Source organism: Echeneis naucrates, chromosome 12 (genome assembly GCF_900963305.1).
Source record: "Echeneis naucrates chromosome 12, fEcheNa1.1, whole genome shotgun sequence".
Lineage (NCBI taxonomy): Eukaryota > Metazoa > Chordata > Actinopteri > Carangiformes > Echeneidae > Echeneis > Echeneis naucrates.
Genome location: NC_042522.1, coordinates 13,676,233 through 13,702,278, shown reverse-complemented (window position 1 = coordinate 13,702,278; position 26,046 = coordinate 13,676,233). Strand labels below are relative to the sequence as shown.

The window sequence follows — 26,046 nt, the reverse complement described above, 5'->3', positions numbered from 1 at the left end:
CACTGGGTAAAGGGAGGTGGCTTTCTTCCACATTAGTGGCTGGATGTCATAACATATCAGAAGGCAGCTTTCTAACCTTGTCAGAATACATCATGACACCAATTAGATAAAAAAAAAAAAAGACGACAAAAACACAGCCACACAGCTCAGATTTACTTCATGCTCATCTGCAAAAGGGTAAGAGTCTTGTATGGAGAGCCACAATCTGTGTGTCTTTACACACACACACACACACACACACACACACACACACACACACACACACACACACACCAGAAAGAAAGAACTCCGGAGAGGCATGAAGGGTGAATAGTCTGAGAAGGAGCGGCAAATAAATACACATCATGTCAAAGTAAAGTGACAATGACAAGGGCACTCTCTTATTTGTTCAGTACAACACAATTAACCTAACTCTATGACATTTTCTTGTACTACTAAAATAGACTTTGTCACGTAACACCTCTCTTTTTTTCTGTGTCTCTCTCTTCTTTTTCTCTCCCATCAGGTCTCCACATAATGGAGCGAGAATGAACAGAGAGCGGCTTAAAAAAAAGCATGAACTGGAGGTTTATTGAGGTCATCTGCTTCCTGTTTATATGGGACCATATAACAGTTCAGTCTTCCCGCCAGGACCCATTGGCCACTGAGCAACATGTCACCAAGCAATATGACTGGCTCATCTCTGACCGTGGACCTTTCCACCACTCACGGAGTTATCTGTCCTTTGTGGAAAAATTCCGCCAAGGATTTACGACCAGATATAAAATTTATAGGTGAGTTCACTCTCAGTCCGTGTACTGATACCACACGGGCTTTTTAACAGACTGTCAGCTGAAATGGCTCTTCTATTTTGAGATTTTAGTTGCAAAAAGCCACATTGTCTACATCGTTAACCTTTTAAGTGTGCATTTTTTAGATAATATACTTTACAGCCACTTCTTTTTCTTACTTCTTGAGGTTCTGCACTCTTTCGCTTTTTGTTGGGTGGGGTGGGGGATTAGATTCCCATCAAACCAATTGACAGGACATAGAAAAATTATAATCAGTGTATAACTTTATTGTTTTATTGACTGAAACATGCACACTTTTAATTAATACAAGTCCAGTATATATTTATTGATTTAGTTGCTTGTAGTTCGTGCTATTATTGAAATATCGTATCGACAGGTACGTTACAATCAAGTGAAGAAGTGCTGCCTATTTTCCCAACCCCTGCAAAAACAAACAAACAAACAAACAAACAAAAAGCTGGGTCATGCACATCCAATAATGAAATTCCAGTCAGTTTTTGATCGGATCTTCCCTGAAACTGAAATTTACCTATCCACTTTTTAACGCAGCCTTTTTGTTTTAAATGAGATAACTCTGACATGACCAGGGTTTTTTGGGATTTTTTTTTTTTTTTTGTACTGTAATACTATATGTGGATGTGGATGTTGATAATATATACAGTATAGTACAATTTTGTAGCCGTGTAAAACACATTCATGTGGACATTTATTGGTTAAACAAAATACTTAAGCCTGTCTAATTGCAAAATGATATGGACCCCCCTAAGTTGTACAATTTTAGCACATTAAAACTGTAAAGGACTCACTGCCAAAAGGATTATGGACTAGACTGTTTAAAGTCATATTAATTCCTTCCCTCTTCTTTTAAATTTCACGCATATCAAAACTCATAATGACAACTTCATCACTGATTTATTCAACTTTCATCTTCTATACTCAGAATCATTCAATACAATTTGATGTTCATTAATTGCAGCATTGATTTTATTTTTTGCCTTCTAATTTTTGTGTCTGGGATCTGTGGAAGATTTTGGTATGTTGCAAATACGCTTTACTTTGAGCCGCAGAGCTCCCCATCGTTCACATACTGAGCTGTAGGTAGAGAAATGAAATGGCTAGAAGCCCTCTTTCTCAGAATCAGATGCTTTGATTCCTCACCATCTTTCTGCGGTCTCCAAACTCAGAACTATAGCAAAACTGGAAAAAGAGTAAGAGAGTCATTTGCAGCGTTCCTTTTGGCAGATTTTTCGTAGGGTTTGTTCTCTCCCTCTCCTCTGTCTCTCTTGGTAACTTTCCTCAGCCCCCCGGTCCCCACCGGCTTTCATGCCTTGATATTGTCACATGAACAGTAAACAATGCATTTGCATAATGCGTAACTTGACAGAGTGGGATGTTGCGTGGAGACATGAATCTCAGAGGCAAAACTTCTGAAGCCGCTTTCCACAGAATCTGTACAGCCGTCGAGTGCTGGCTGTGATGATGCGGTGATTTATTAAAATAGAGTATGTGTGTCTGGATGCTGGGTGCTGCCGGGAGTGTCGCTGGGGCCCAGGTGGCTCCTGTTATTTCTCCCTCTTAACAAACCATTAGTGGCGTCAAGTTCGCCCATCATGGATATCCCCCTTCTTCATGACAAGACAATTAAATCTCGTATTGAAATTGTGGGGAGGGAGGGGACAAAAAAAAAAAAAACCTGATGCGTTTCTCATTAAGAAATGAATCACAACAATCAACAAACCACAATCACAGCTGTCAGACATCTGCACACCTGTCAGAAAATGTGAACGTGGAGTGATTTCCTTTGAGCAAATATTGTATCCAGCACATATAGGATGTGTGCATAGCCGACTGGATGGGAGCTTCTTCTTAGCATGAGGAATATGATTTAGTGTATAATCATATACATTATTTGAGGTGAGGGAGTGATATATTTCCCCAAAGGTCCAAAGGAGTTTTCCAAGGGTTTTCCTCTCAACATGAAGCAGTTAATTTCTGCGATTAGTACCTTTTCAACCAGAGAGGGTGAGGAAATAAGTGACATCAGCTGGTGTAGGGTTCGGTTGGAATGAAATCATACATACCCTCAGTCCTCCTCGGCACATGATTGCCCAGCTCGTGCTCCCCTCTAACCACCAATGAGGACTGAATCGCCTTGTAAATTTCCCTGGGGACTTTCTCTGCCTCGACGATTTAGTGGTGGAAAGTGGTTGAATCAGATTTGCAGGGAGACAAAGCATCCATTCCATTCGGGTTCTCTTATCAAGGGAGATTACCCCAGGGGGATGCTGCATGGACAGTGCCAACCTGATCAGCAACAAACAAATCTGCCCCATCTTTAATAACATGGGCGCTCCGCCTAATTTGAGGGATAAACACTGATTTTTAGGAGCTGCCAGCCTCTTGTCTCCTCTTCTGAAAAGGTCAGTGTTGCTTGAAGGGTAAAGACACACCCCAAGGCACCAATTACCCTCTCCCCCTGCACTTATGTCTCTTAAAGAAATGATTGGAGGACATTTTCTATTGAAGTGAGCAATCTTCACTTCTGTGCCACAGCTGATTGCAATCTTCAAACCAAAGTCCTCTTTCTTTTTTCTCATGTTATTGGATGCACGAGTGTACGTTTCCTGTATGGTATTCATCAGCGAGGAGAAGGCCGCTTTTCACCGTTGGCTGCGTGCATGCTGCTCGCCCTATGTCAGGGCTACAGCTCAATAATACATATCAATGTGTGCTTCAGTTAGTGGCGAAATTCGATGGCCTGTTTTGGTCACACTGCCATCCGTTGTTCTTTGGCTTGTACTCTATTATGGGGGGTTGAATGTGTTTCAGATGATGCGTGTTCTCTGTTTGGCCTTTGTTCGCGGAGCTCTATCTCAGGTTCTTGTGAGCCTGAGTGAAAATCCAATATAAATGCAAATCTGGTAGCCATTAATGCATTTTAAAGGCCTCAAATCAGCATTGCCCTGTAATCAAAGAAGCAAGATATACTGGGCTGTTATTATTGAATAAAAATATTTATGAAAATGCATAGCTCTGATTGATCACATTTTGAAAAGCTGTTCTAAAGTGAATGAATATAGAGGACTACTCTTGTCTTGGGAACAGGCCTCATCAAAACCCCAAAAACCAAACAAAGCTTTGTAATGAGCTGTTAAAAAATAGTGCTGAATTAAATACAAATTGTGCATATAGTAATAACTGAACAGATGCAGTAGATGCTTTCTAAAGGATTTTCAAAAATAATAAAAAAAAAAAATGCCTCAAGTGTGATAATCAACTTTTTGACAAGGAGGTATTGTATTTTTTACTAAACAATCTCGGATAATGGCGAAGCCAGAGCATAACATCTGCTGTCATTGTACTAATATAATGAGTCTGCACATACTTTATTTGATACCAAAATGGTTGTATTTCTGCTTAAAGACCAAGAAAGAAACATCACATTAATTACATGCTTCTTCTCATCTGCCAAAGAGCCTCTATAAGTGGGAATGTTGTATTACCTTCACTAATATCTATTTCATTTTTAACCTTTATTCACATAGCTGAACTGAGAGTGAGACAGGTCAGAGAGAGAAGGGGGAGGATGAGGGCCAGAGCTAGAGTCAAATCTGGGCCGCTCTCCCAGGAAAGCCCTTCGACACCTATCCATTTCTATATGTCACCCTAACCCTGTGCTGCAGTTTTTATGAATAACGTTACATCTGTTGACTTCTCAACTCAAAAGTGAACACAGTTTCTGAAGCTAACGGCCAGCAAGGTAAGTGATGTATACAAAATGGTACGGTGAAAAAATGAGTACAATAAATGCTTACATGCGGCAAGATAATTATAAAAGTAATTGATTGCTTATTTGCTTCTCTGCATATGTTCAAAATAATTACTAGATCTTCACTATTTAATTATAAGACCAGTAAATGCATTTCCCCTGACCTTGCATAACTGTCAAAATATGATATTTATCCAAAGTCTTTGACAGGCGTTCTTTCATATAAGCAGTCTCTGTGTGTCTAACTGAAGTTTTCCTTTATGAATTAATTATTCCTAACTTTAATCAGTCCACAGACAACCACTTGATCAGCATTAAACCTTGAATGAATAATCTGCACTTCTAATTTGCATCTGCAAACACTTCTTTTATTCAGTCTAATTTAAAACGTTCATCAGCTTAAAGCCACTTCTTTCATTTGTCACACGCACAGCGTTATGTTGACGCGATATGTTGACGTGTATTTACAACGTACGCAAACAATGACATAATTTTAAAGAACATGCAACTTCACAAAAAGGCACTGGCTTTCCTCGTGTGCTCGGTGTGGATGTGTGTGTCAGCGCAGATCTGGGCCCCATTTGTTTTAAACAGTAACAAGGTGTAGCATTTGTCCGACTCAGGTCTTGAATTAGTTTGGATGATCCATCTGTAATTGGATAGAGCGAGGGAAGGCGGATTTGATGTAGTCGGCAGATTTGCTGAGAGAGGCTGCAGCAATGTTTAATTCAGCAGGCTGTAGCCAAAGGAAGAGAGGAAGGGCGGCAGTTAGGAAGTCAGGAGGGATGAAACAGACTGAAGAAAGAGGACAGAGACATTGAGAGGTCTGAGGTGCATTAGGGAGTGAGACAGGAAGGTGCTAAAAGTGTGTGATGAAAAAAACATATAGGAGTGCTGTAGACAGTCTGATGAGTTCAGCATCAAAACAAAGGATGGGGAAGCAGACAGGTACACTGGCATTAAGGTCATATTCAAGGTGAGGAGGCGATTCCTCTCTGATGCACTGGAGCGGCTCAGATGAGTCACAAACACCACGTACGCAAATGCACCCCTCTAACAGAGGAAAACCAACTAAAGCTATCTATTATTAAACCCTTCTTATCACAGCTGCACACATAATCACATGTTCATCATCTGTTAAAACAGATGTTAAAAAAGAGGATTAAAAGAATTGCATACTATTTCACTTTTTTTGTTATTCCTCTTTCTACTTCCATACAGTGCTCAGTGGGTGACACGACATCATATCACTTATTTATTACACATTTCTTTATTTATTTTTCAGCAGTGAAGGGATGACAGAGACGGTCTCCACAGGACGAGCTTTGTGGTGGAGTCAGGGTAAATGTGGAATAGCAACGGAGAGGTTGCTGCAGTACAACTAGATTAGTAACAAAAACTTCATATTATTTCATCTTCCACCAATTTGCAATATAAACTCACTTTGTCGGTTTAACTTAAGACGTTTATCTTACAGCCAAACTTCAGTCTGCCATATGACATCTCCTCTATTGTATTTTCACTGAACAGAACTCAATGAAAGGGCGCCCTGATGGCTTGGGAGTTTAGGAGTTCTAAATTTAGTTTGTATACAACCTGAAAATATTAAATAGTTTAGTTTATTATTAAATATTGCCGTAGAGGCGAATTTACTGTGATTCTACATATTTGCACATTTTCCTGTTGATGCTCTGACGAGGTGATGGAGAAAACCAGTTGGCTCATGAACATAGTGTCGCTGAAACACGATCTTGGCTGTCATCACCCCACAGCAGCAGATCTGATGTCTCATTTGCTGACTGAAGCAATAAGCACCTCTAACATTTAGATGTCAGTCATCCACAGCCAATCAGGAAATCTTGAACCTCCTCACAGCTGAAAATCACAGTTTACATCATCACTGAGCATTGATTTACTTTTTATTTTTTTCGGACTCTGACAGCAAAATTATTGTTATTATGACTATTCATATTTTTCTGAGGCAAATATATATACGTACAGATGTGTATGTAATGGAGAAAAACCACAACAGCATTTATACAAGATGGCAGAATCACACAGAAGTGCAATTTACCCTAATCTCTCTTTACTCAATTTTTGCGTCATTTACACATACAGAAACAGCCACACACACACACACACACAAGCGCGCTCGCAATAAACGCAATGTTATCCTGGGGGCTGCGCTGCAATTACAATCACTGAAGCACTGCTGATGCTGGGTGTTGATCTGCATTTCTCAGCTGTATAAGTTTGGGAGAATCAACGGGGGCCGATCTGGGGAGGGACTTTATGCCACTTCCCTTCTCCGACCTAGTGGTAAAAAGCCCCTGCTGTGGGATGACTTAATTACTGGCAAGAAAGGGATGATAATTAGAGGAGAAACAGGAGGCTAGAAGAAACTGTCAGGGTTAAGTACTGACTAATTCACTGCGTGGGATGCCTGTGCCACTCTCCCTTGAGACTGGCAGTGCAACGTCACCACAAGAGAAGATGCTGAAGCAGCCATGTTTTCTATCACCTTTTCTAAGTATTCTAAAAAAAGCCGGTCCTTGCGTAAAAGGTGCATACTGCTTTTGAATCCACCGAAGAGCAAAGCTTAAAAAATAAATAAATAAATAAAAAACATCCATTGTTTTCTGGTTTCTGCAAATTCTCCATTCCACATTTGATGCCTCAAAGATGTTTTCACCTGACCCAGGTCAATACGTTTTAGCTGATTAAAGAAGGTTTCAGGTCAAAGCATGCTGCACTTGAGGTCCATCCATTTAGTGCAATTAAAGCTCTTTATTGTGTCTGTTTGAACCACGACACAACTAAGATATGATAGCCAGCGAGATGCCAGTCAAGCTACACTTGAGGGACCTGGGAAATAGTCCAATCAGGCAACTTACCAGAAAAGATTGGCATGGCTTTAAATGATTAAAACAGGTAAGCAGGAACAGAAATCCCATCAAAGTAATAATAATAGTCATTTTAAAAAATTTTGTTTTTGCAAATGAATAAAAAACAAACAAACAAACAAACAAACAAACACATAAATAATTAAAGGTCATAAAAACTGGGATTAGCTCCAGCACCCCCGGAACCCAGAAAAGGGATTAATGGTTGAAGATGATGATGAGTTACTCATATAAACAATCCAAAAGTTCCAGCACATTCCTCATGGGTCTAAAAATACACAAGTTTAGAATATGTTCCAGCCCCAGAGTCAGTTGTGTCTCTTCTAAACACCTCACCTCAGGTGTCGTTCCTCTCCTCCTACCCTGCCCTGCAGTTTGTGTATGCCTTTGGTTTTTCTATGTGACCTACAAAAACATAACACTGTTTTTGTTTGGTCTTTTGTTGTTTTTTGACAGGACTGAAAAAGATCTGAGTCAGTTCACTTCCAGCAAAAGTCTGGAAATGTCGGACATGTTCACTTTAACTGAGTTAGAAAAGCACTGTATGATAATTTTAGCTGCTTATTTCAATGAGGCTTTTATGTGAACTCACTGTTCTAGCTTTTTAGCTGTTTGTGTTACATCCAGTGGACACACAACAATTTGATAAATACAGTATTTGCCACTAAGAAATAATTTTACCATTCAAAAGGTCATATTATTTCATTTGCATAGTTGGCTATTTATGGTGGTTTCACATTTAATTACACAATTGGCATTTGTTGTGTTGTGTGTCTATATAATATTCGGTAATTAGAAGGCATTAATGTTTTTTTGTTTAGGAAAAAGTAATCCAAGTGAACTTGTAGATCAAGACCGAAGGGGTGTTAAAGTTGAGCTGTTTTCCCCGCATACTGAGAGTATCAACATGAATGGTTGATGTTTGGCTAAGCCTTCCATGACGGCTGACCCGTATTCCTTTCAGCTAACCGTCTCATGAAACCATTTGGTTATCGTTAGATAAGATAAGAGCTCCAGTCTGTCACAGACTTGCAATGAGGCACCAGATTTTTAAAGGGCAAAATATGTCTCTGTGGGTGGTTAACTTCACAAGTGGCTTCCTCTCAAAAATGGTTAGCATACCTAAATATCCTATTAATTATGTAAAAAGAATGCTTTGGATTTAGGATATACTTAACTCAGCAGCAGCCCTTCAGTATATTCCATGTTAGAGAGCCTTATAATGTCCAGCATACTAGCTAATGTTGACTCAACTCTCTGAACTGCAGTCAGGATGGACAATGAGAATGAGAAATAACTTCCCTCTGTCCTTCACTGGCTGTCTGAAAAATAGATGAAGGAACATTAAAATGACAAAAAAACAAATAATGTCTGTCATTTAAGGATCTCCAGGTCAAACTGACCCAATGGAAATCATATTTGTAGGGACGAAGTATGAGTACTGAGTAAAAACAACTTGTCTTGTGGGTTCTTGCCAGATCACAAGTGCACACCACGGTAATTAGTCTGGGAAAAAATTGATGATGTCCTTCTTTTCTTTCGGGAAAAAGTGCATTGTATCTACAAAGGGAGCTTGAGGAAGAGGGCAGAGAGTTAGCCAGCCTGAGATCCTCTGGAGGGTTGTTCTGATCTCTCAGGGCTCACACAGCAGTGGCCTGATAAGTGGGTTTAACAAGTAATGACATGTTTCTAATTTTCAGACTTGGAGCAGTGAAGCAGAAATGGCATGATAGATTATTACTGACTTGTTCATGCTTTTGTCCTTGAACACGCCTGGCATGGTATGTAACAGCTAAAGATCTCAAAACACAAGAAGATACTCCGGTCCTACCAACATGGGTCCAGAAGTGTCTGGGAGAGACTGCTGACTAACGACCAATAATTCTGCATCAAATTTTCTTTTTCTTGAATAATTCTTTCGTTCAATTGAAGAAAAGTGACAGCAAACATTTGGCTTGTTCGTAAAAGAGCAGCTGATACAAATCTGTCCCGTGCTTGAAGACCAGTGCCATGTAATTATTTTTGATGACAACAGAAAATAGAATATGGCAAACAATCCGAAACGTCCTGTTGCCTTTCATGTGCATTACATGGAGCTCTAATTTTGAATCTCAAGTCCCAATATGACTAAAAAAAAATTATTTTGAATATTCTTTTTGCAATTTAGTCATGCATGGAATAATCCTTTGTTTTTGCTCACCTTTTTCTTTGCAAGCTTTCCGCCACAGTTTGTAAATGTCGTTCCCCTGTTTCTTTATGTCCAAGGTGGAGGAACCGAGCTTAGTATTTGCTTTAGCACTCTTCACAGTTTGTACTGCAATTCGCAGCAAGTTGACAAAACACATTATTTCATTTCTCAGACTGCCAAGGAGCCATTTAATAAAAGTAGTTCTCCTGATTTGCTCTCATAACCACTTTCAGTATTAGTATCATGACCGTGGTGAAGTCATTTTGATATCCTTGAATTAAAGACAGTAAAGGAAATTGCAAGAGCCTTTGTTTCCAGGAGATAAAAAGATAAAAGGGGGATTATTAAATTGAAAGGGATGGTTTTGATTTAACTTATTACACTCGCAACAAATACACTACATAGAAATTGTCAGCATAATGTGGCTTTATTTGGGGTGTGACTGACAGCTATTATGGGGAAAATTGAGTTCAGCGGCAAATGGGTGATATACAATAAGCTGCATCTCAGGCACCGACAATAACGGTTCTTTCTTTGCACTGCAAGAGCGCTTTGACCTTGGTACTTTTTCCTCATATGCAGAAAAGGGAGTGTATTGTTGTTTTGTGATTTCATTACAGTACACACAAGGTGACAAAGTGTTTCATCAGTTGTACACAATATACAGAATACAGGAAGAATTTACATTGAGATAGAGGCCCCTTAGAATAGATGGAATAATCTTTTGAATTGCTCTGGCTTTTGTGGATGTAATGGAAACAATATTTTTTGAGGTGATGGTTCATCTACATATGCTCTTTCCTTTAATAGCAAAGACTTTAAAGACATTTTGAAAATCCAATATTATTTTGCTTTTCCTATAAATGCAAGTCAGAGTCTCTCACTCCCATTATTTGTTGTATCGGCTCATAATGTTTCCATTCCGTCCTTGCCCACACAGTCAGAGCAGTTCATCAGCAGAACTTCTCACATTACACAGTTAATTAGATTCAAACACATGCTCATGTCACTCACCCATTGCTTTTGCTTCCGGCACCATGTCCCATCAAATTCTTGAGATTAAAGTAAATTAAGAGATTGTTTTTGATTAGAACCATTTTTGTTTCATCGCCTCATCACAGAGTGCACTCACAAAGCTATTATGCCAGCAATCATTTTCTATTTAGGCAATCACGGCCCATTTGCCGATATACTTCAATTAATGGTTAATAAGTAATATGCTAACTAGTGAAGCTAAAGTTAGTAGAACCTTTTGAGGTATCATGCTGCATAAAGTTGAATACTTGAGGGTGGAGTATTGCTGTTTGTGCTGTTTTACCACTGAGCCACAGCTGAGCATGCTTTATTGCATTAACGGTGTCATCATGGCTGTAAGTAAATTAAATTCATGCTGTTTATGCCCCCTTTGCCTTCACTTGAGCCTATTGAGGATTTCTTATGGGGTCAGTCCATTTGCTCCAGACAGAAAATTAAATAAAATAATGACCCAGCCAAGAGACTCTCAGAAAAAGCTTTCTCCCGACAACAGTAGAGTTGATGGAAGGAAAATTCATTTTCCCACCCTTTTCTACATCTGTACGTATGCTACATCTAGTTTTTCTTCGTAAAACCATCATCAAAAGAAAAACCGAGGCATTGAGCTTCACCGGCTCACACAAAAGCTGGCAGGAGAATTCATAAATCTGCCATTATAGGCTAAAAGGTGGTGTTTGTTTTTTGTGCGTTACTTTGACGTAATCCTTTCTACATAAGTGACTTGTTTTCTTCTCTGATAAAAATTCGGCTGTTCCTGTGCTAATGCTACCACAGATGGGCTCTGCAGGCATCGGGTATGACGTCACACCCAGGGTAGATGTTAAGGGCAGACGGGAGCCGTTGTTATTACACATAAGGACACTTTGGATCTTTTCCACTTTGTATTTTTTACACAGTATTTTGCCAGCTGAATGAACTTCTGTCCTGAATTGAGACAATATTCTAGTCTGTAGTCCCCTTCCTCATTATGAGACTATAAGATTATTACCTGTAACATAGACTTGGTATGCATGAGATCCCATTTTCATAACGTTTTTATATTCTTGAAAAATATGGATCTCTCTCTGTTGGAATGTGTACAGTGCCGTCATTACCATTACAGACGTGGGGGTGGTATTGACAGTGAATATAGTGCAATTTCCTGTTAACACATATCTAATTTTATCTAAACCCATTAGCTGGGAAATGTTTACATGGCCTCTGTGCTGGTCCTTACAGCTTTTTTTTTAATTTATTTTAGAAGCACTATAACAGAATTTCATGAATGCCCCCCTGATTTCCCGCACTATTTACACGGCTGTGTTTAGAAATCTGGCCCATGCCAGGATTGAAGTGAAAATAAATAAAATGGGCACAAGCAAACAACGCAGGCCACCCAAAATAACATCCCACCTCTTTCTGCCTCATCCTCCTTTGCACACTGGAGCATAGGATTAAGATTCATTCTGCAATATTTTGAAAGGTTCTTGGTGGCTGAAATTCTTACAGGATTTCAATTGTATCTCTGTCTGTTTGATTTATTACTGTGCTTTGCCTCCTTATTACCATAAAGGCCTGGATTTCCCACCCTCCCTTTCAGTCTGTCAAGATGCCGCATAATACTGTTGCAGCACAGGAACAGGGGTTCCTAGGACTCACATAATGGGGGGCCTTCCCCAAAGAAATAATGTTATCATTGCTGTACGAAATCCCATATAAATGCTGCAAGTGATCCAGCCCCTTGGTTGCTCCCCTTGTTCATTTGAATCACAGGTAAAACTTTTTTTAAAATTAGTTTTTATCTGGCTCAGAATAGAAGCGGGCGTCAGAGACCTCTGACTCAACACCCACATCTCAAATTCATCAAGCAATGTACTGTATACTGTACTCTAAAGTACTGTACACTTCAAAATCATAGCTATCATATCATATCATAAATGTCATAGCTGGCTAGCTGCATGAGTCCCTGAGTAACCACTGAAATCACCAACCTCAATGCAAATATTCTTGTGTCGTGTCCACAGGCTGTGTAGCACATGGTAAGCATTATGCTAAATATATCTACTGTATGATGACATTCACACATTAACTGACAGCAGGATAGGACATACACTAATTGATAAACTAAATGAAGCAAGATTGGATTCAATCATGTGTGACTCAGCCAGAAGGTTATGTCAGTTTATCACTTAGTCAATGGATTACATACTTCAAGTCCTTTTTTTCCAAACTTTTCAAAAATTTTGTTTTTAATAACCAATCTGCAACACTTAAAGCCCCCGAAGATTCATATTGAGTACAAAAAAAAAAACCAAACCTTTGAAACTCAGTCTGTATTTACAGCCTACCCTTTGTAGTCCTTAGTATGTCAGGATCAATAGTGTGCCATTTGGTAATGGTGCAGTCTGTCCTCGTAAAGTGTAGGACAGCCAGAATGAAATTTTATTTACCAGGTGTTTGCCCTCCAGTGCCCATCGGTCACTGGTAAATCACAAAGTGGACGAATGAAAAAGCTTGCACGACATGTAAATCACATTAACCTCTTGTTGGTACCTTGACGAGTTACTCTTCTCAGGACCAAGACCCTGAAATGCGACACATATGGGCATTCATAAACCCTGCTGTGCTGAGATGTCATAATATTTTTCTTACGACCTGGGAAAAGACATCACATTCAAGTAGGTGAGACGGCGTGTGTGGGAACGCCATGCACACAATGAAAGGGAATAAGTCAATACTGTGTGGGAAGACAAAACGGCTCCACAAAGTCATTCAGGGGGGAATTATCATCATTGGATCAAAGTCTCCCCCAGTCCTAGCTGCTATCCAGTGTTTATCTGTTGAGACCCTCATGGCTATCAGTCAGCTGAGTGTGGCTCCATAAAAAGCAGTGTGGCAAAGATTCTCAGGGATGTTTAATTGGCTTTTGTAAATAATGTAGGCTGTTACAACGCAAATCCCCATGTGTAGCATCATTTTCTCATTCATTTTAATAAGATAGTATGATGGCCAAAGACCAGTGAATTAGCAAAGAGAATGCCTTTCAACTCAAACATTTTGACTCAACCAGTTTTACCAAACCATTATATTTTCTAAAACTTAACTTGTACAAATCGCCATTTATACTTTTACACATTTTCCAATCTGCACAAAACACAAAAATCATTTCCCCCATAGTAGCGCTTCAAAAAGTCGATTAGTATGAGAAAGGGTATAATGAGGACATAAACACAACACAGGAACTGATAACACTGCAAACCACTCTCTTGCTGTGTCCCCCCCCCCCAAAAAAAAGCCCAAAAGTGATAACAGGCCCACCCATGTCATGTCAGCTCAATGCTATAGCCATGTTTTTTGTTTTTTTATTTTGATGGATCATTATGTCTATGCTAATCAGAGTAGTAGTCCATTAGCATAAGCGGTGCTTGTGGGCCATTACATTATGTTAAAATTGTTCTATAAATACAGAAACCAAGGAGTTGGTAAATGACCTTGCAGTAGCCATGCATGCGTCACCTTCCACAGTCCTCCCTCACAGAGAGCATTTTGTGTTTTATGTTCAAAATCCGACTACCACGCACAAACCCTAACTCAGTCCGAGGGGAATTGAGGTCACAGAGCCAGGGTTTGGTGGAAAATAGCTGCTTTCTCTGCTCCCCTGATTGGCTGAAGGGAATGGGATATTTTTTTACGTGACAATGAATTTGACTAACTGTATAGTTCAAAGTGATTTTGTTGTATTGTATCCTTTTCAGCCCGCAATTGAAGTATTAGTTAAGTTGTCCCGAACAAACAACTGGTGGAACAAATGGCTAAAAATGACAGGTTCATCCCTCATCAAAGTATCAAAACAGATGCTGTCTTTTACTTCTTACACAAGGAGGAGCAGACAGTTCTCCAAAAACACATCAGCACTGACACCAAACAAGTGCAAATCAAACCTGGATTTTTTTGTTTTTTTTTTAAGCATAAACATAACTTAAGTTAAATGTAAAAGATGATGCGTTTATTCAGTTTTGTAAAAGCTCCTTTGAAAAGGAAAACAATATTTCCATGTATGATTAACCGAACGTATCATAGAGACCATAGAGACTTTTAAACTTGTTGTCATCCTGATTCACATCGATTGGAGGGTAATTCCAGTCCTGGACTTTAATCCAGTGTTTGATCCACATTATTAGCTTTATACCTCCCTAGCTACTCACAGACTCGAATTAATAGTGAACATCACTTTGAAATGAGGGTGTTAAGATCAGGATGATTGTGATTACGCTTGCATCAGTCTGTGAGCTGCTCAGTTTTGTAAAGTAAGAGTAAACATTCTTTACAGTAAACAGTAAATATCCTTGAGTCTTTAGTATATATGATTTAGATAGCATATATACTAAAACTCGTGTTCTCTCTGTTAAGCACATAAATCTATCCACTGTCTCATCCAGACTTGTTTACTCTTCTGCCTTTGAGTTTGTTTGTTTTTTTGTTCTAAAAGTGTAACTATACAAAAGTTTGTTGTACCCCAGTCGGCATTTACTTTACATTTGCTTCCCCATGAGATCACACTATACGAGATCCAAGAGGTCGGGCAGGATTCCCCGATTTGCCCCTCTGGCACAGTAATCTTAATATTATCATGCTGTGTGTGGTGCGCCAGCATTTTCAAATCTTGTAGTGTTTCTGCATTTGAGATTATTGGCAAATAACATCTGGGAAGTTTCCCCTTTGGAGTGTAATGTAAATTGATTTCAGAACTGAGATCAGGATATTAAAACTGACGTAGTCTGAGCCTGGCTTTAGTGATTGCACTGCTGATTCTTCTGACTCTTCTCTTAGGCTGCGGTATTAAGGTTTCAGATCCATGCAAAGCCACATCCATACACTCCATTGACTGGCAGCTTTCTGGTGCGCGAGCACAATTTCTTCTCTCATTTAGTTATTTTTTAAGAAATATATATTTACATTCAAATATGTATAATCTGAAAATGGGCTATGGGAAACGTGTGCTGTGTGGAAAGTGGGAGGCAGAACGGGGTGACGCTGAGTGAAATAAATGGAAGGAAGTTAAGGGAACCACCAAACGTGGTTAGCGTCCATAGATGTGGAGCCTTTTCACTGGCAATGGAACCGCAGGATTTACTAAACACTGTAACTCTAAATTAAACATTAGCTGTGAGAGCAGCATGATTAATATTGTATCCTTCAGAACATTGAGACTTTGAGGATGAAAACTGCATCTTCTCTTTTTTTTTTTTTGCTTTACAGATGCTAACTCTTCTACCAAGTCATATCTTTAACGTTTAATATGAACCTAATCTAAATGTAATCATAAACCATCTGACTTAATTATCCAACTTTGTAAATTGAATTTTCAGTAAAAATTATCCTTCAAAGTTTCACAAATGAACATGCTATATATTCATTTTTATGTATATTATGTGTTTATTTTTTCTTATTAATATCACGAATCACTTTAATAACCCAAAGCATTACTGTGATGACTGTTTTAGAAGTTTAGGCTCGAGGGATGGAAATGTTCTCTGCTTATATTAAACGTTCCATCATGCAACTAACAGAACAAAAGACTGGTGGATTTAAAAGTGTTTGAATTGTTAGTGCTGTCAAACTAAAAGCAGCATCCCTTGCATTTGAAAAAAGAGCAAATTTAAGTTAAGTATATTTAGTAGTTGCCATTGCTGTTCTGATTTATGCGTAAATACTGGAGTATCAAGAAGCTGAGGTCACTGAAGGAGATGGGAGCAAAGTCATCAAACCCAAATAGAAAAAAATTCAGATAACGTGATTTTTCTTTCACCTGTTTTTTTGTTGTTGTTTGTTTGTTTTCTCTGCTATTCTTTTCTACAGCCGGTTCATCTTTTAAATCTTCCTTGTAAAATACTGAGTGTCACACTGTTGCCCTTTTTGACAGCATCTCGTCTGCTTCAAACAAAGTCAGGGTGTTTTGATAACACTAACATGTTTACACCTAAATGTGACATTTTTTCTTTTTGACTCGTTTGATCATAAATGGCTGTTGTTCCCTTCATGTGAGAGAAAGTGGCAAAGGGTTTTTCAGAATCAGAAATATTTTTTTATTAATCCCTGGAGGGAAATTCTGCACTTTTATTTTTTTCCTTTGCACCACAGATGAGTCAAAGGTCAAGCTGTAATAGAACAACATATCCTTCTGAATATGTGAAGACTTTGATTCGGTTTGAGAGGAGGACAAGGAGGTAAACAAGGAGCCAAAAATTACAAGTTTGCCCAAGAACATGTTGTCTCCACATCCTGCCTAGGCCAGTTTCTCACACACTTAATTAGAGATATTTCTTTCAACAAAACTGCGCCTCACTTCACTCCGTGCCACCACACTTCCACTTTGAATGTCTGTCATGCTCTCTCAAGGTTTTTTTTTTTTTTCCCCCCCCTAATCTGGGCCTCAGCGTCAGGATCAACAAAATGCCTGTGGTGACACACTTTATGATGGTCGTTTCCTGCCTCTGTCAGAGCTTTAGGGAATATTCGCCGGCTGTCGATACAGCCCAGCTCTAATTGAAGCAGACAACGTGCCGCCTGGAAGGTGCTATGGCATGCAATAGTCACACTTTCTGTCCATTATGGTTACAGAAGCCATGCTATTCATAACACCTAATAACCCGTACAACATGTGCAAACAGCTATTCAAAATAAAAGTTGACATGTAAAAGTATTACGGTTGTATGTATGACATTTTGAGCTTATTACAAGACATCAATGAACAACTTATCCAGCATTTCATCCTGACCAACGATTTGGGGCATTTGTACTTTTACAGAAAGTTAATATCCTTAAGACTTCAGTCCTGCAGAGACACAGTGGTGCAGTGGTTAGCACATACACCAGCAGGTTCTGGGTTTGAACCCCATTGTTTGCATTCCCTCACAAATTTCCAAAGACATGCTACGTTTAGTTTACAATTGTTTAACTGGTGACTGTGGTGTTAAGGCTGACATAACTAGCTTGACATCTGCTCATGCCCAACATCAGCTCACCTTAACCCCCCCATCCCACGGCCCTGCGGAGGTTAGCAGTACATAAAATGGATGCATGGATTCTAGTCCTGCTTGATCTGGCAGCACCAGCGATTATAAGTATGAGCAGCAAATGCAGTTTCTATTAAACATTTCGCAGCTGATACTATGCAAGAGCCAAAAACACGAGAGAGCAAATGAGGAATCACAGTATTTACCATGCAGCCCAACAAACTGATTTCATGCTGTGCGTGGCAGGTATAGTTTTCCCACACAGCGACAGGGCAAAGGAATGGTGAGCAGCTGGAGGTGTGTAGCTTGTCACCCTCAAGTCATCATCTAAAGGATTGCTGTGACTCTTTTGTCTTGTCCCATTACTCTCTGCTATGTTTAAAGCCGATCTGACCAAAAAAAAAAAAAAAGAACCAGAAAATGACAGTTTTCTTGTTTCAGCAGACGCATTTTTGATAAATGTTTGCTGTCGATACTAACCTGAATGACAAATACATTGGATTTTCCTCAGAAAGTTTCGAAATGTGAGCCTACCTAGCATTTCCCGTTGAACGCTTTTGATGCAAACCAGCGTAAATTAGAAATATAGAGTTTCAATTAGCAATAACATCTGTTACTCCTGTTACATCTGCAAATTACAAAGAGTGACAGTTCATCAAATTCATGCATTGTGTGTATAAGCAACCTAAATCTACTAAAGTAGCACACTAGAATTAGTGAACAGATGTGTATATATATATATATATATATATATATATATATATATATATATATATATATATATATATATATATATATATATATATATATATAAAAAAAAAAAGGAAACGTATCAGAAATTTTAATGTAGCAGCAAGATTTTAATCTCCTTGTCCAGAGCATGATCATCCATCTGAAACTGTAAATATTTTGGTTCAAAGCGTTTTAAGCATGATCATCACTGAAGTCAGAGTCACACATCAATGTTTATTTCTTCCAGCAGAATGATGCGGTTGAATTGGCATAATTTACAGTTGATGCATTGATGCAATGAGTGAAGCGTAAAAACCCCTTGTAAGCATCAGTTAATCCAAAATAATAAAAGTGGGTCACTGGCAGAAATGTGTTAATGCATTCGATTAAATTTTCAACTCGTTTTACATTCGGCCGTTTCAGTTGTATGTTTGTGTCTAGCTGATCCTCAGAAGATGACTTTCATCAGCATCCTCTAATGGAACCACAGACACGAAACATCCTATATACCGCTTATTTCCAGGTCACGGGGCGGGGGGAGTGCTGGAGCCAATCCCAGCTCAGGCCAGGCCACCAGTCCATCGCTGACATCATATACAATTCATGTCAATATTTCAAAGCCAAATCTAAAGTAAATCAAAGCTTCTTTCATTGGCTTCATTGCTCAGGTGTTGACTTTGACAGACTTGCCTTGAGTTTCCTCTTCTGGTCTTGATGTTCTCCCTCTTCGCAGAGTTTAATATTTGTCTTACTTTTGCTCTGTAATATGTGAGTCTGGTGTAGACTGATACCTGAAGGTAGGAGGTACATTTCATTAAAATCAATGGGCTCCAAACATTACTTTCCTTGATTAAGGTCTCAAATAGAAGAAGATATGATAAGGCCACCGGTGCATTTATTAGAGCAAATGCTAGCTGGTGAAAACATCCTTATTCTGATCCACATGCGAGGAAGGAGCTGGCTGTACGGTTACAATAACCTATTTCTTAGCAACCGCTGACTGTGTTTACTCAACTTGACTGTGCTGAGCCAAACATTGGAAGGCAATCAGATAAAATGGGGGTCTCAATGAGGCCACTGAGGGATTAACCAACTTTAGCTGATTCTTCAAAGAAGAGAGAGGGAAAAAAAAAAAAAAAAATCCTCCATGACCAAGCAAACTCTTTGGAAAATGCCAAGATTTTGCTTGTTAGGACAAGAATGTGTGGGATAAAGGAGCACACATTATCCCTGCATAAGGGCCCACCAAAAAGCTGTATAAGGCTTTATGGATATGTGCTTCAGCAAAAAAACCAAAATAATAAGGTTGTCCGAGTCACTTACAATATGTATAGAAAAAAAGGAAAGACTTTTTGTATGGCTCTCCACAGCCATATAAGGCCTTGTGTATTTTCTGTGTGTCAGACACTTCCAGACAGGCAAACGTAACATACTCACCCTCCCAGGCAAGTTACTTGAACACCATAAAGCAATAATCACCTATGTCCCAATTTTCCTCCTATGCAGCTGCAATGCCATCTATCTCATCTTAACTCCCTTTGATAGGTCATTAAACCAGTCTTGGAACTGTGAAGTAAGGCACTGAATCATGTCGCAGGTTCCATCTGCTGGCATGCCTAATCCGAGGCAGAGGGGTCCAAGTACATATGGCTGCCACATAAAGTTTTATATAATAATTGGCAGTGACGGAGCCATGAGGAGGATTCAATGAAAATGAATTGATATCCAAGAGAGCGGGATAGCAGCAGAGGAGGATGATGCAGTGAGAGAGGAAGGAGAACAGAGAAATTCTGCCACATTAATCCAGATGTCGCTTGCAGTTCGCTCCGCTTGCGTGTTTGCTCCAGATTTGGGAAACAGCAACGTGTACCTCTTACAAAGCTCAGCCATGGGACGGGAGTGGAAGCTGAATTAGCATGAACTAGTATGATATGTGAGGCTTGTCCTGCCAGATGAGAACTTGTGTCTCATCGAGTTTGTCTGCCTCAAGTGTTTATTGAATATCTGATTAAAAAAAAAAAAAAAAAAAAAAACGCTGCTTAGACAGTGAAGAAAAGAGTAACGCAGACAATCTGACATTCCTGTCAGTTCTGAAAATCGGCATTGTTTAATTGCGAGAAGGAATTCACTCATTCTTAATGCTTCATATTCCATCTGCTTTCTGCCAGATATAAATATGCAGACCTCCCTGTCCTTTTTCAGAGCTGTGAAGACTTTACCTTTGAAATGCTGGCTACATCATAAAGTTGTGCGATTACATAACAGTCCACTGGCAGAGGGGAATGAAACTTTGAATGCTACTTTAGAGTGCTGAATAGAGCATTAAAAAGTGCTGCCATCAAGCTGCGCTCAGCCAGAATGACACATTGCCAATTGCATGTCGGAGAATTCAAACTTAGTAACCAATCAATTAGAGGGGACCCTCCTATTCATGACTGAGTCATTATGAGGAGCCCTTCAGGGGAGGGAAGAAAAATACTGAGGAAAAAAGCTTTGAATTAAGCTGTTATAAGCAATTTGCTGTGACTTTTATCCAAATTGCTTACTTTTAAAATAGAAAAGTTACGCACATTCTGTCTCCTTTGAGTATTTCCTGCTTTGTTTGGATGCTTTTATTTTGTGTCTGCCCATTTTGAACAACAGTCTGAATGGCAAATTAGCCTGAATTGAATTGGGTTTTTAGCATTATGAAGTCACAATGAGGTTGACCCCTGACCGTTTGGATATAAATATTCCTTTTACACCATTAGATATTTATGTGTAAGGACCTATTTGTGTCTTCTCTCTCTCTCTTTGTATCTTCTTGTATTGATAAACATTTAAAGTTCAGCGTCAACATTCATTTTCATTACTTGCCAAGAGCTCTCTCCACTGAAGGATGTCAACACCAGTGCGAATGTACTTGCCCTGAAGACGTAGTGCTGCTCTGAGAGAATATTATAACCTTTTGTATTTTGAAAACAATAGTGCAAGAGAAAGAGTTCAGAAAGCCAAGAAAACTTGCACTTTCAATTGTGTCAGAAGCAGCCCGTGAATTCTTGTGGCATGGCTGAAATTGTATTACATGGTGCGCTTGACTTCTGACCTTTGAACACAAAACACAAATGGATTCATCTGTGAATGTTTGTGCCCGATGTAATTACACTTTCACTGATCGCAACTTGGTGCAAACAAACAAGATGGAGGGCCCGAACACACAAGGCAGACACCAGATGGCATGAAATATTTTAGAGTTGAGCAACTTTGCCAACTGATTCAGGGAGTTAATCTTTTTATTAGAAGCTGTACAATTGCTTCTGATATCTGGATGTGTATCCAGAAATTTTTGCCCTGAGCGGTCTTTTTGTCTTGCGAGCAATTATAATGTGAACTTTGGAGTGGGGGTTTTGCAGGATCTCTTGTCAAACCAACCTTGAAACTAACTTCTGTTTTTAGTTGATAATAAGAACAGGACATGTCCCTTTTATCAAGGCTTTTCATGATGTGGATAGCAAGCATCCATTTGATATCTTGAAGAATGATTTAAGTATACTTTTTAGGAGGACTTAAATGAAGTATCCACATAGATCAAAGAGCACATCAAATTTGGATGGTTTGGGGGGTATATGTCAGTATTTGCGTTAGTGTACTGGTTGATCTTTAGTTTCCGTCTATCTGCTTTTATTGAAGAGAGCTGAAATTTCAATTAGAGTTATTGAGAAGACGAAACGTTTGTGCTTGATCTGATGGAGGGCCTGTTCCACTTTAAATCATACACTTACTCTAATTGAAATCATCATTTTTATACTAAAGTCTATATTAAATGTATTATTTAAATTCAAAACAACCTAATTCTGTGGAAATGCTCTTAAAAGGAAATTACATTTCCCCCATCAATGGGCTAAGGTAAGTAGTTTCTGCAGTGTACATTTGTTTATACCTTTCTGAATGTCACATTCAAATATACTCACACCTCTTAGTTCAAAGTGTCAGCGTATGTATGTCACAGCTCTGCAAATGCATCTAGGTTTGATGGAGGTGTTGAGAATCTCCCCAATCCATATGGAAATAGAAATATGTCTACATTTGACAAGAAGAACAGATGATGATGATGATGAAAAGCGCAGTTTCTGATTAAATTAACATTGAAATGATGCCTCCCTCAGTGAGCCAACACAGCAGAAATTCTTTCTAGGCTGCTTTTGTGCCAGAACAAACAGATATATGGAATGTGCGTGCGTACACATATGAACAAATAAGTAAGGAAATAAATAATCCAAATTTGTATGGAGGTCTCAATGCTTGCATCAGTTTCACCACACAGAATAACCCACTACTTCATGAATGTCTAATCTGCAGCTATCACGTTAGGCATTAATGTGTAAATCAAAAACAGTGTTTTCTTTTGCATTTGGCACGGCTCAAGAAAACCTAGTGGTTTCAGGGACAGGGGCGTTTTTTTTTTTTTTTTGTTTTGTTTTTTTTTTCCTCTTCCCTTAAACCTCAGAGAGAAAGAGATGCCTGTAATGTCTGTTTGTGAAAATGGTCTCTTGATGTGAGCCTCAGTGGGTACAGACACAAACATCATGAACATCCACACAAATATTTTACTGGGGTCTTTTTCAACAACCATGCTGTGAAGTACATCTTCGACTGCGGTCAGAAACAACAAGGGGAGAATAAGACACTGTTGAGGAAGTTGTATTGTTTGTTAATAACGTTCCCCGTTGGCTTTCCTACTTGATATTCAAGTTGGAGCCATGTGCAGGGACAATTTTCTCACAGATATAATGAGACACTGGTCAAATTGCGGTCCAAACAATCATGATTTTATGTGAATGCTGCTTAAACAAACACAACAGACGTTAAAACTTCTTCAAGACTACACAGCATTAAAGACATGCACTGTTGTTCTTTACAACCATAAAAGTAATTATAATGTTAATTTCAGCGCTGTTTTTTTCTCTTTTTCTTTTTTTAATCATTGGCATCATCTGACATCTTAACAACTTAGGCCATAATGTACACAGCTGCATTATGTTTTCCAACAAATGCTTTTGGAGGGATAGAGTCGAGGTAATTAATGTGTCACCACAGTGGAATTAATGCTGTTTTTTTTATGGATTTTTATAATGCAGTTCCACACACTGTAACTGCAGCAAATGTAGTGTGAGCAGCATTTAATCTTTTATTATTATTTATTATTTTTTTTTTCAATTTGGGTTTTAGGGAATTTGCACGTTGGAAGGTGAGGAACACAGCGATTGAGAGAAGGGACCTGATCCGGAACCCCGTGCCACTCATGCCCGAGTTCCAGCGCAGCGTTCGCTTGCTGGGCCGTAGACCCACAACTCAGCAGTTCATCGACACCATCATTAAAAAATATGGAACCCACATCCTCATCTCAGCTACACTGGGAGGTAAGACAGACTCACTGGATTCATTTGCGCATACTCATGCTTGATTAACACGCTTTACACGCTGTTTTAAATGCTTTTTTATACATTACATGATTTGCTTCCATATATTATGTCAATTAAATTACTTTATGGGCAACGTTTGAAAGAAAATATATTTCTTCTTGATATAGTCAAAAATTGCTCCAGGTGCCAAACAGTTAGTTCTTAATGTGTATTTAATGTGAAATGTTTTATGATTGATACGATTAATTTTGAAGTTAGTTCCTTTGTCATTATCGTCCCCAAATAAACAAACTGTAACAAATGACAAATCTCTTTCAGGAAGTTAATGAATAAAAACTTTTCTGTTCAGTTGCACAGATAAATATCCCAATTTAATGATCCCATATGATTATACTGTGAAAGCGCAACAGCATGTTGTCCCAGATCATTCATCTGCTTGTTTGCAACAATGTAGAAAAAAAACCTTAGTGAAACAGTTTGGTGCCGAGTTGTTTTCCAAGTTGATGGAAAAACTCTCACAGCAAAACTGGAGCTACATCACGAGTGCAGGACAAACCAGTCTGGAGAGAATCTCAAACAAACTACTTTCTGCCAAAGTAAGATTTGGGTGATCTTAAAGTAACCAAAAAGAAAGACCAGCAGACGTACTGAACCATTTTATAGACATCCTCGAGACCGAGCTGCATCTGCATCCATAAAGCCAAGCCAAACGGAAAAAAGGAAAAGCCAGCATCAGTAACAGTTTCCAAACGATTTTTTTGAACAAGCCCAAACATTTTAGCATTTGGTCAAATAACAAAAGTTGAGCATAAAACAACTTAAGAGCTTTTATGTTTAGATATGTTCTTGTGTGTGGATGTGTCAGCCTGTGTCTGTTGTGGGTGGCTGGCACAGGATCAGCTCCACACTAACTACCACTCTATTCTGCAGAGGTTTTCAATTTCGACAGGCTTAAGTGGCGATTTCCAGCAGGACAGTGACCCGGAGCTTGCATCAAAGCTACGACAGGGCGATCTGATATCTATAGTCGTCACACATCATCCCCATCATGTTTGGGGACATTTAAAAAGTGAAAATGCACAAAATGCTGTAAGATCACAGACATAATGGGAATCCTCACATTCTGCAAAAAAGTATTATTGAGGTTTAGCTGCCAGCTGGGAGCTGTTAGACAAATTTAGCGAAGTCAGGCTTTTAATGAATGGTTTTCTTCTATAAAAGAAAACAACAAAAAACCAAAAACAAGCACAACAACACGTATGCTGGAGCCAATGCAGGTGGGGTGTGGGGTGATAATTGGTATGGTGTAAAACAAACATTATCTTTGAAGGAAAGCAAATAAAAGAGGCTTTTTGTTGAAGAACAAGTTTAAGAAAATATTGGCCAAACATACCGCAAATGTGTCAAATCAGATTCAGACAGAATATGTTCTCCTTAGGACTTATCTCCATTACAATAAGAAGTGAATAATATTCATATTCATTCAATATTCAGCTGTGATCTCAGATCTTCACCACACTTGGCTGACATTCAGAAATCTAAATTGAAATGTAGAAAAATTAAGGGGGAAAAAAAAGGTTCCCAGCTGTGTTTAAATAAACTTTTATACCTTCACAATATGCTTTTTCACATTCGATTTTTTGAAACAAAAGCAAGATCGGTCCAGTCATTCATAAGTTAATTAAACCAGAAGTGAAGTTTTTGTCATTTTAGTCACACAGGGGGACGATTATCTTACGTGCCGCTATGGAAGAACGATATCAGAAACAATTGGAGCCTTTTAGATAGTCTACATAAAGCTGCAGTACTCTCAGAAACTAGCATGGACGGGAAACTGTACTGATGAAATATTGTTGGTATTTTATAAAGCTTTTTGTCAAAGCTGTTATTTTGTTGCAATAATGACATAATTATAATAAAAACTACCCCCGCAAAACCCACATTCATAAGCAAATACATTTTTAAAGTCACATTAAATTTGCAGTTAAAAACTCAACATTGAAGGAACAAAACGTTTATGTAATGGCAGATTGCAGTATTTTGGGTGTGCGTCCCAAAAATAAAAGTTAAGCATCCCTGCTGTCCAAGTCTAAATATAAATGGCTTCTCCCTCAAATCTCTTATCTTATCTCAAGCTCAGAGGGATGCATGGAGGCAGCTAACTGTGATTACTTTGCCAATTGCATTTTAAAGATATAATTAGTAAGATAATCCAATCTATTCCTCAAATC

The 26,046-nt window shown here is 38.8% G+C and overlaps 1 protein-coding gene across 1 annotated transcript in view; it reads left to right on the top strand.

Annotated features, from left to right (window-relative positions):
• Window positions 1-555: 555 nt before the first annotated feature.
• Window positions 556-26,046, top strand: part of brinp1 (bone morphogenetic protein/retinoic acid inducible neural-specific 1) — a 71,938-nt gene continuing 46,447 nt past the window's right edge. The window contains exons 1-2 of the mRNA XM_029516225.1: window positions 556-773; window positions 23,622-23,812. Of these exons, the coding sequence (XP_029372085.1) occupies window positions 556-773; window positions 23,622-23,812 (409 nt within the window). The remainder of the gene's footprint in view (window positions 774-23,621; window positions 23,813-26,046) is intronic.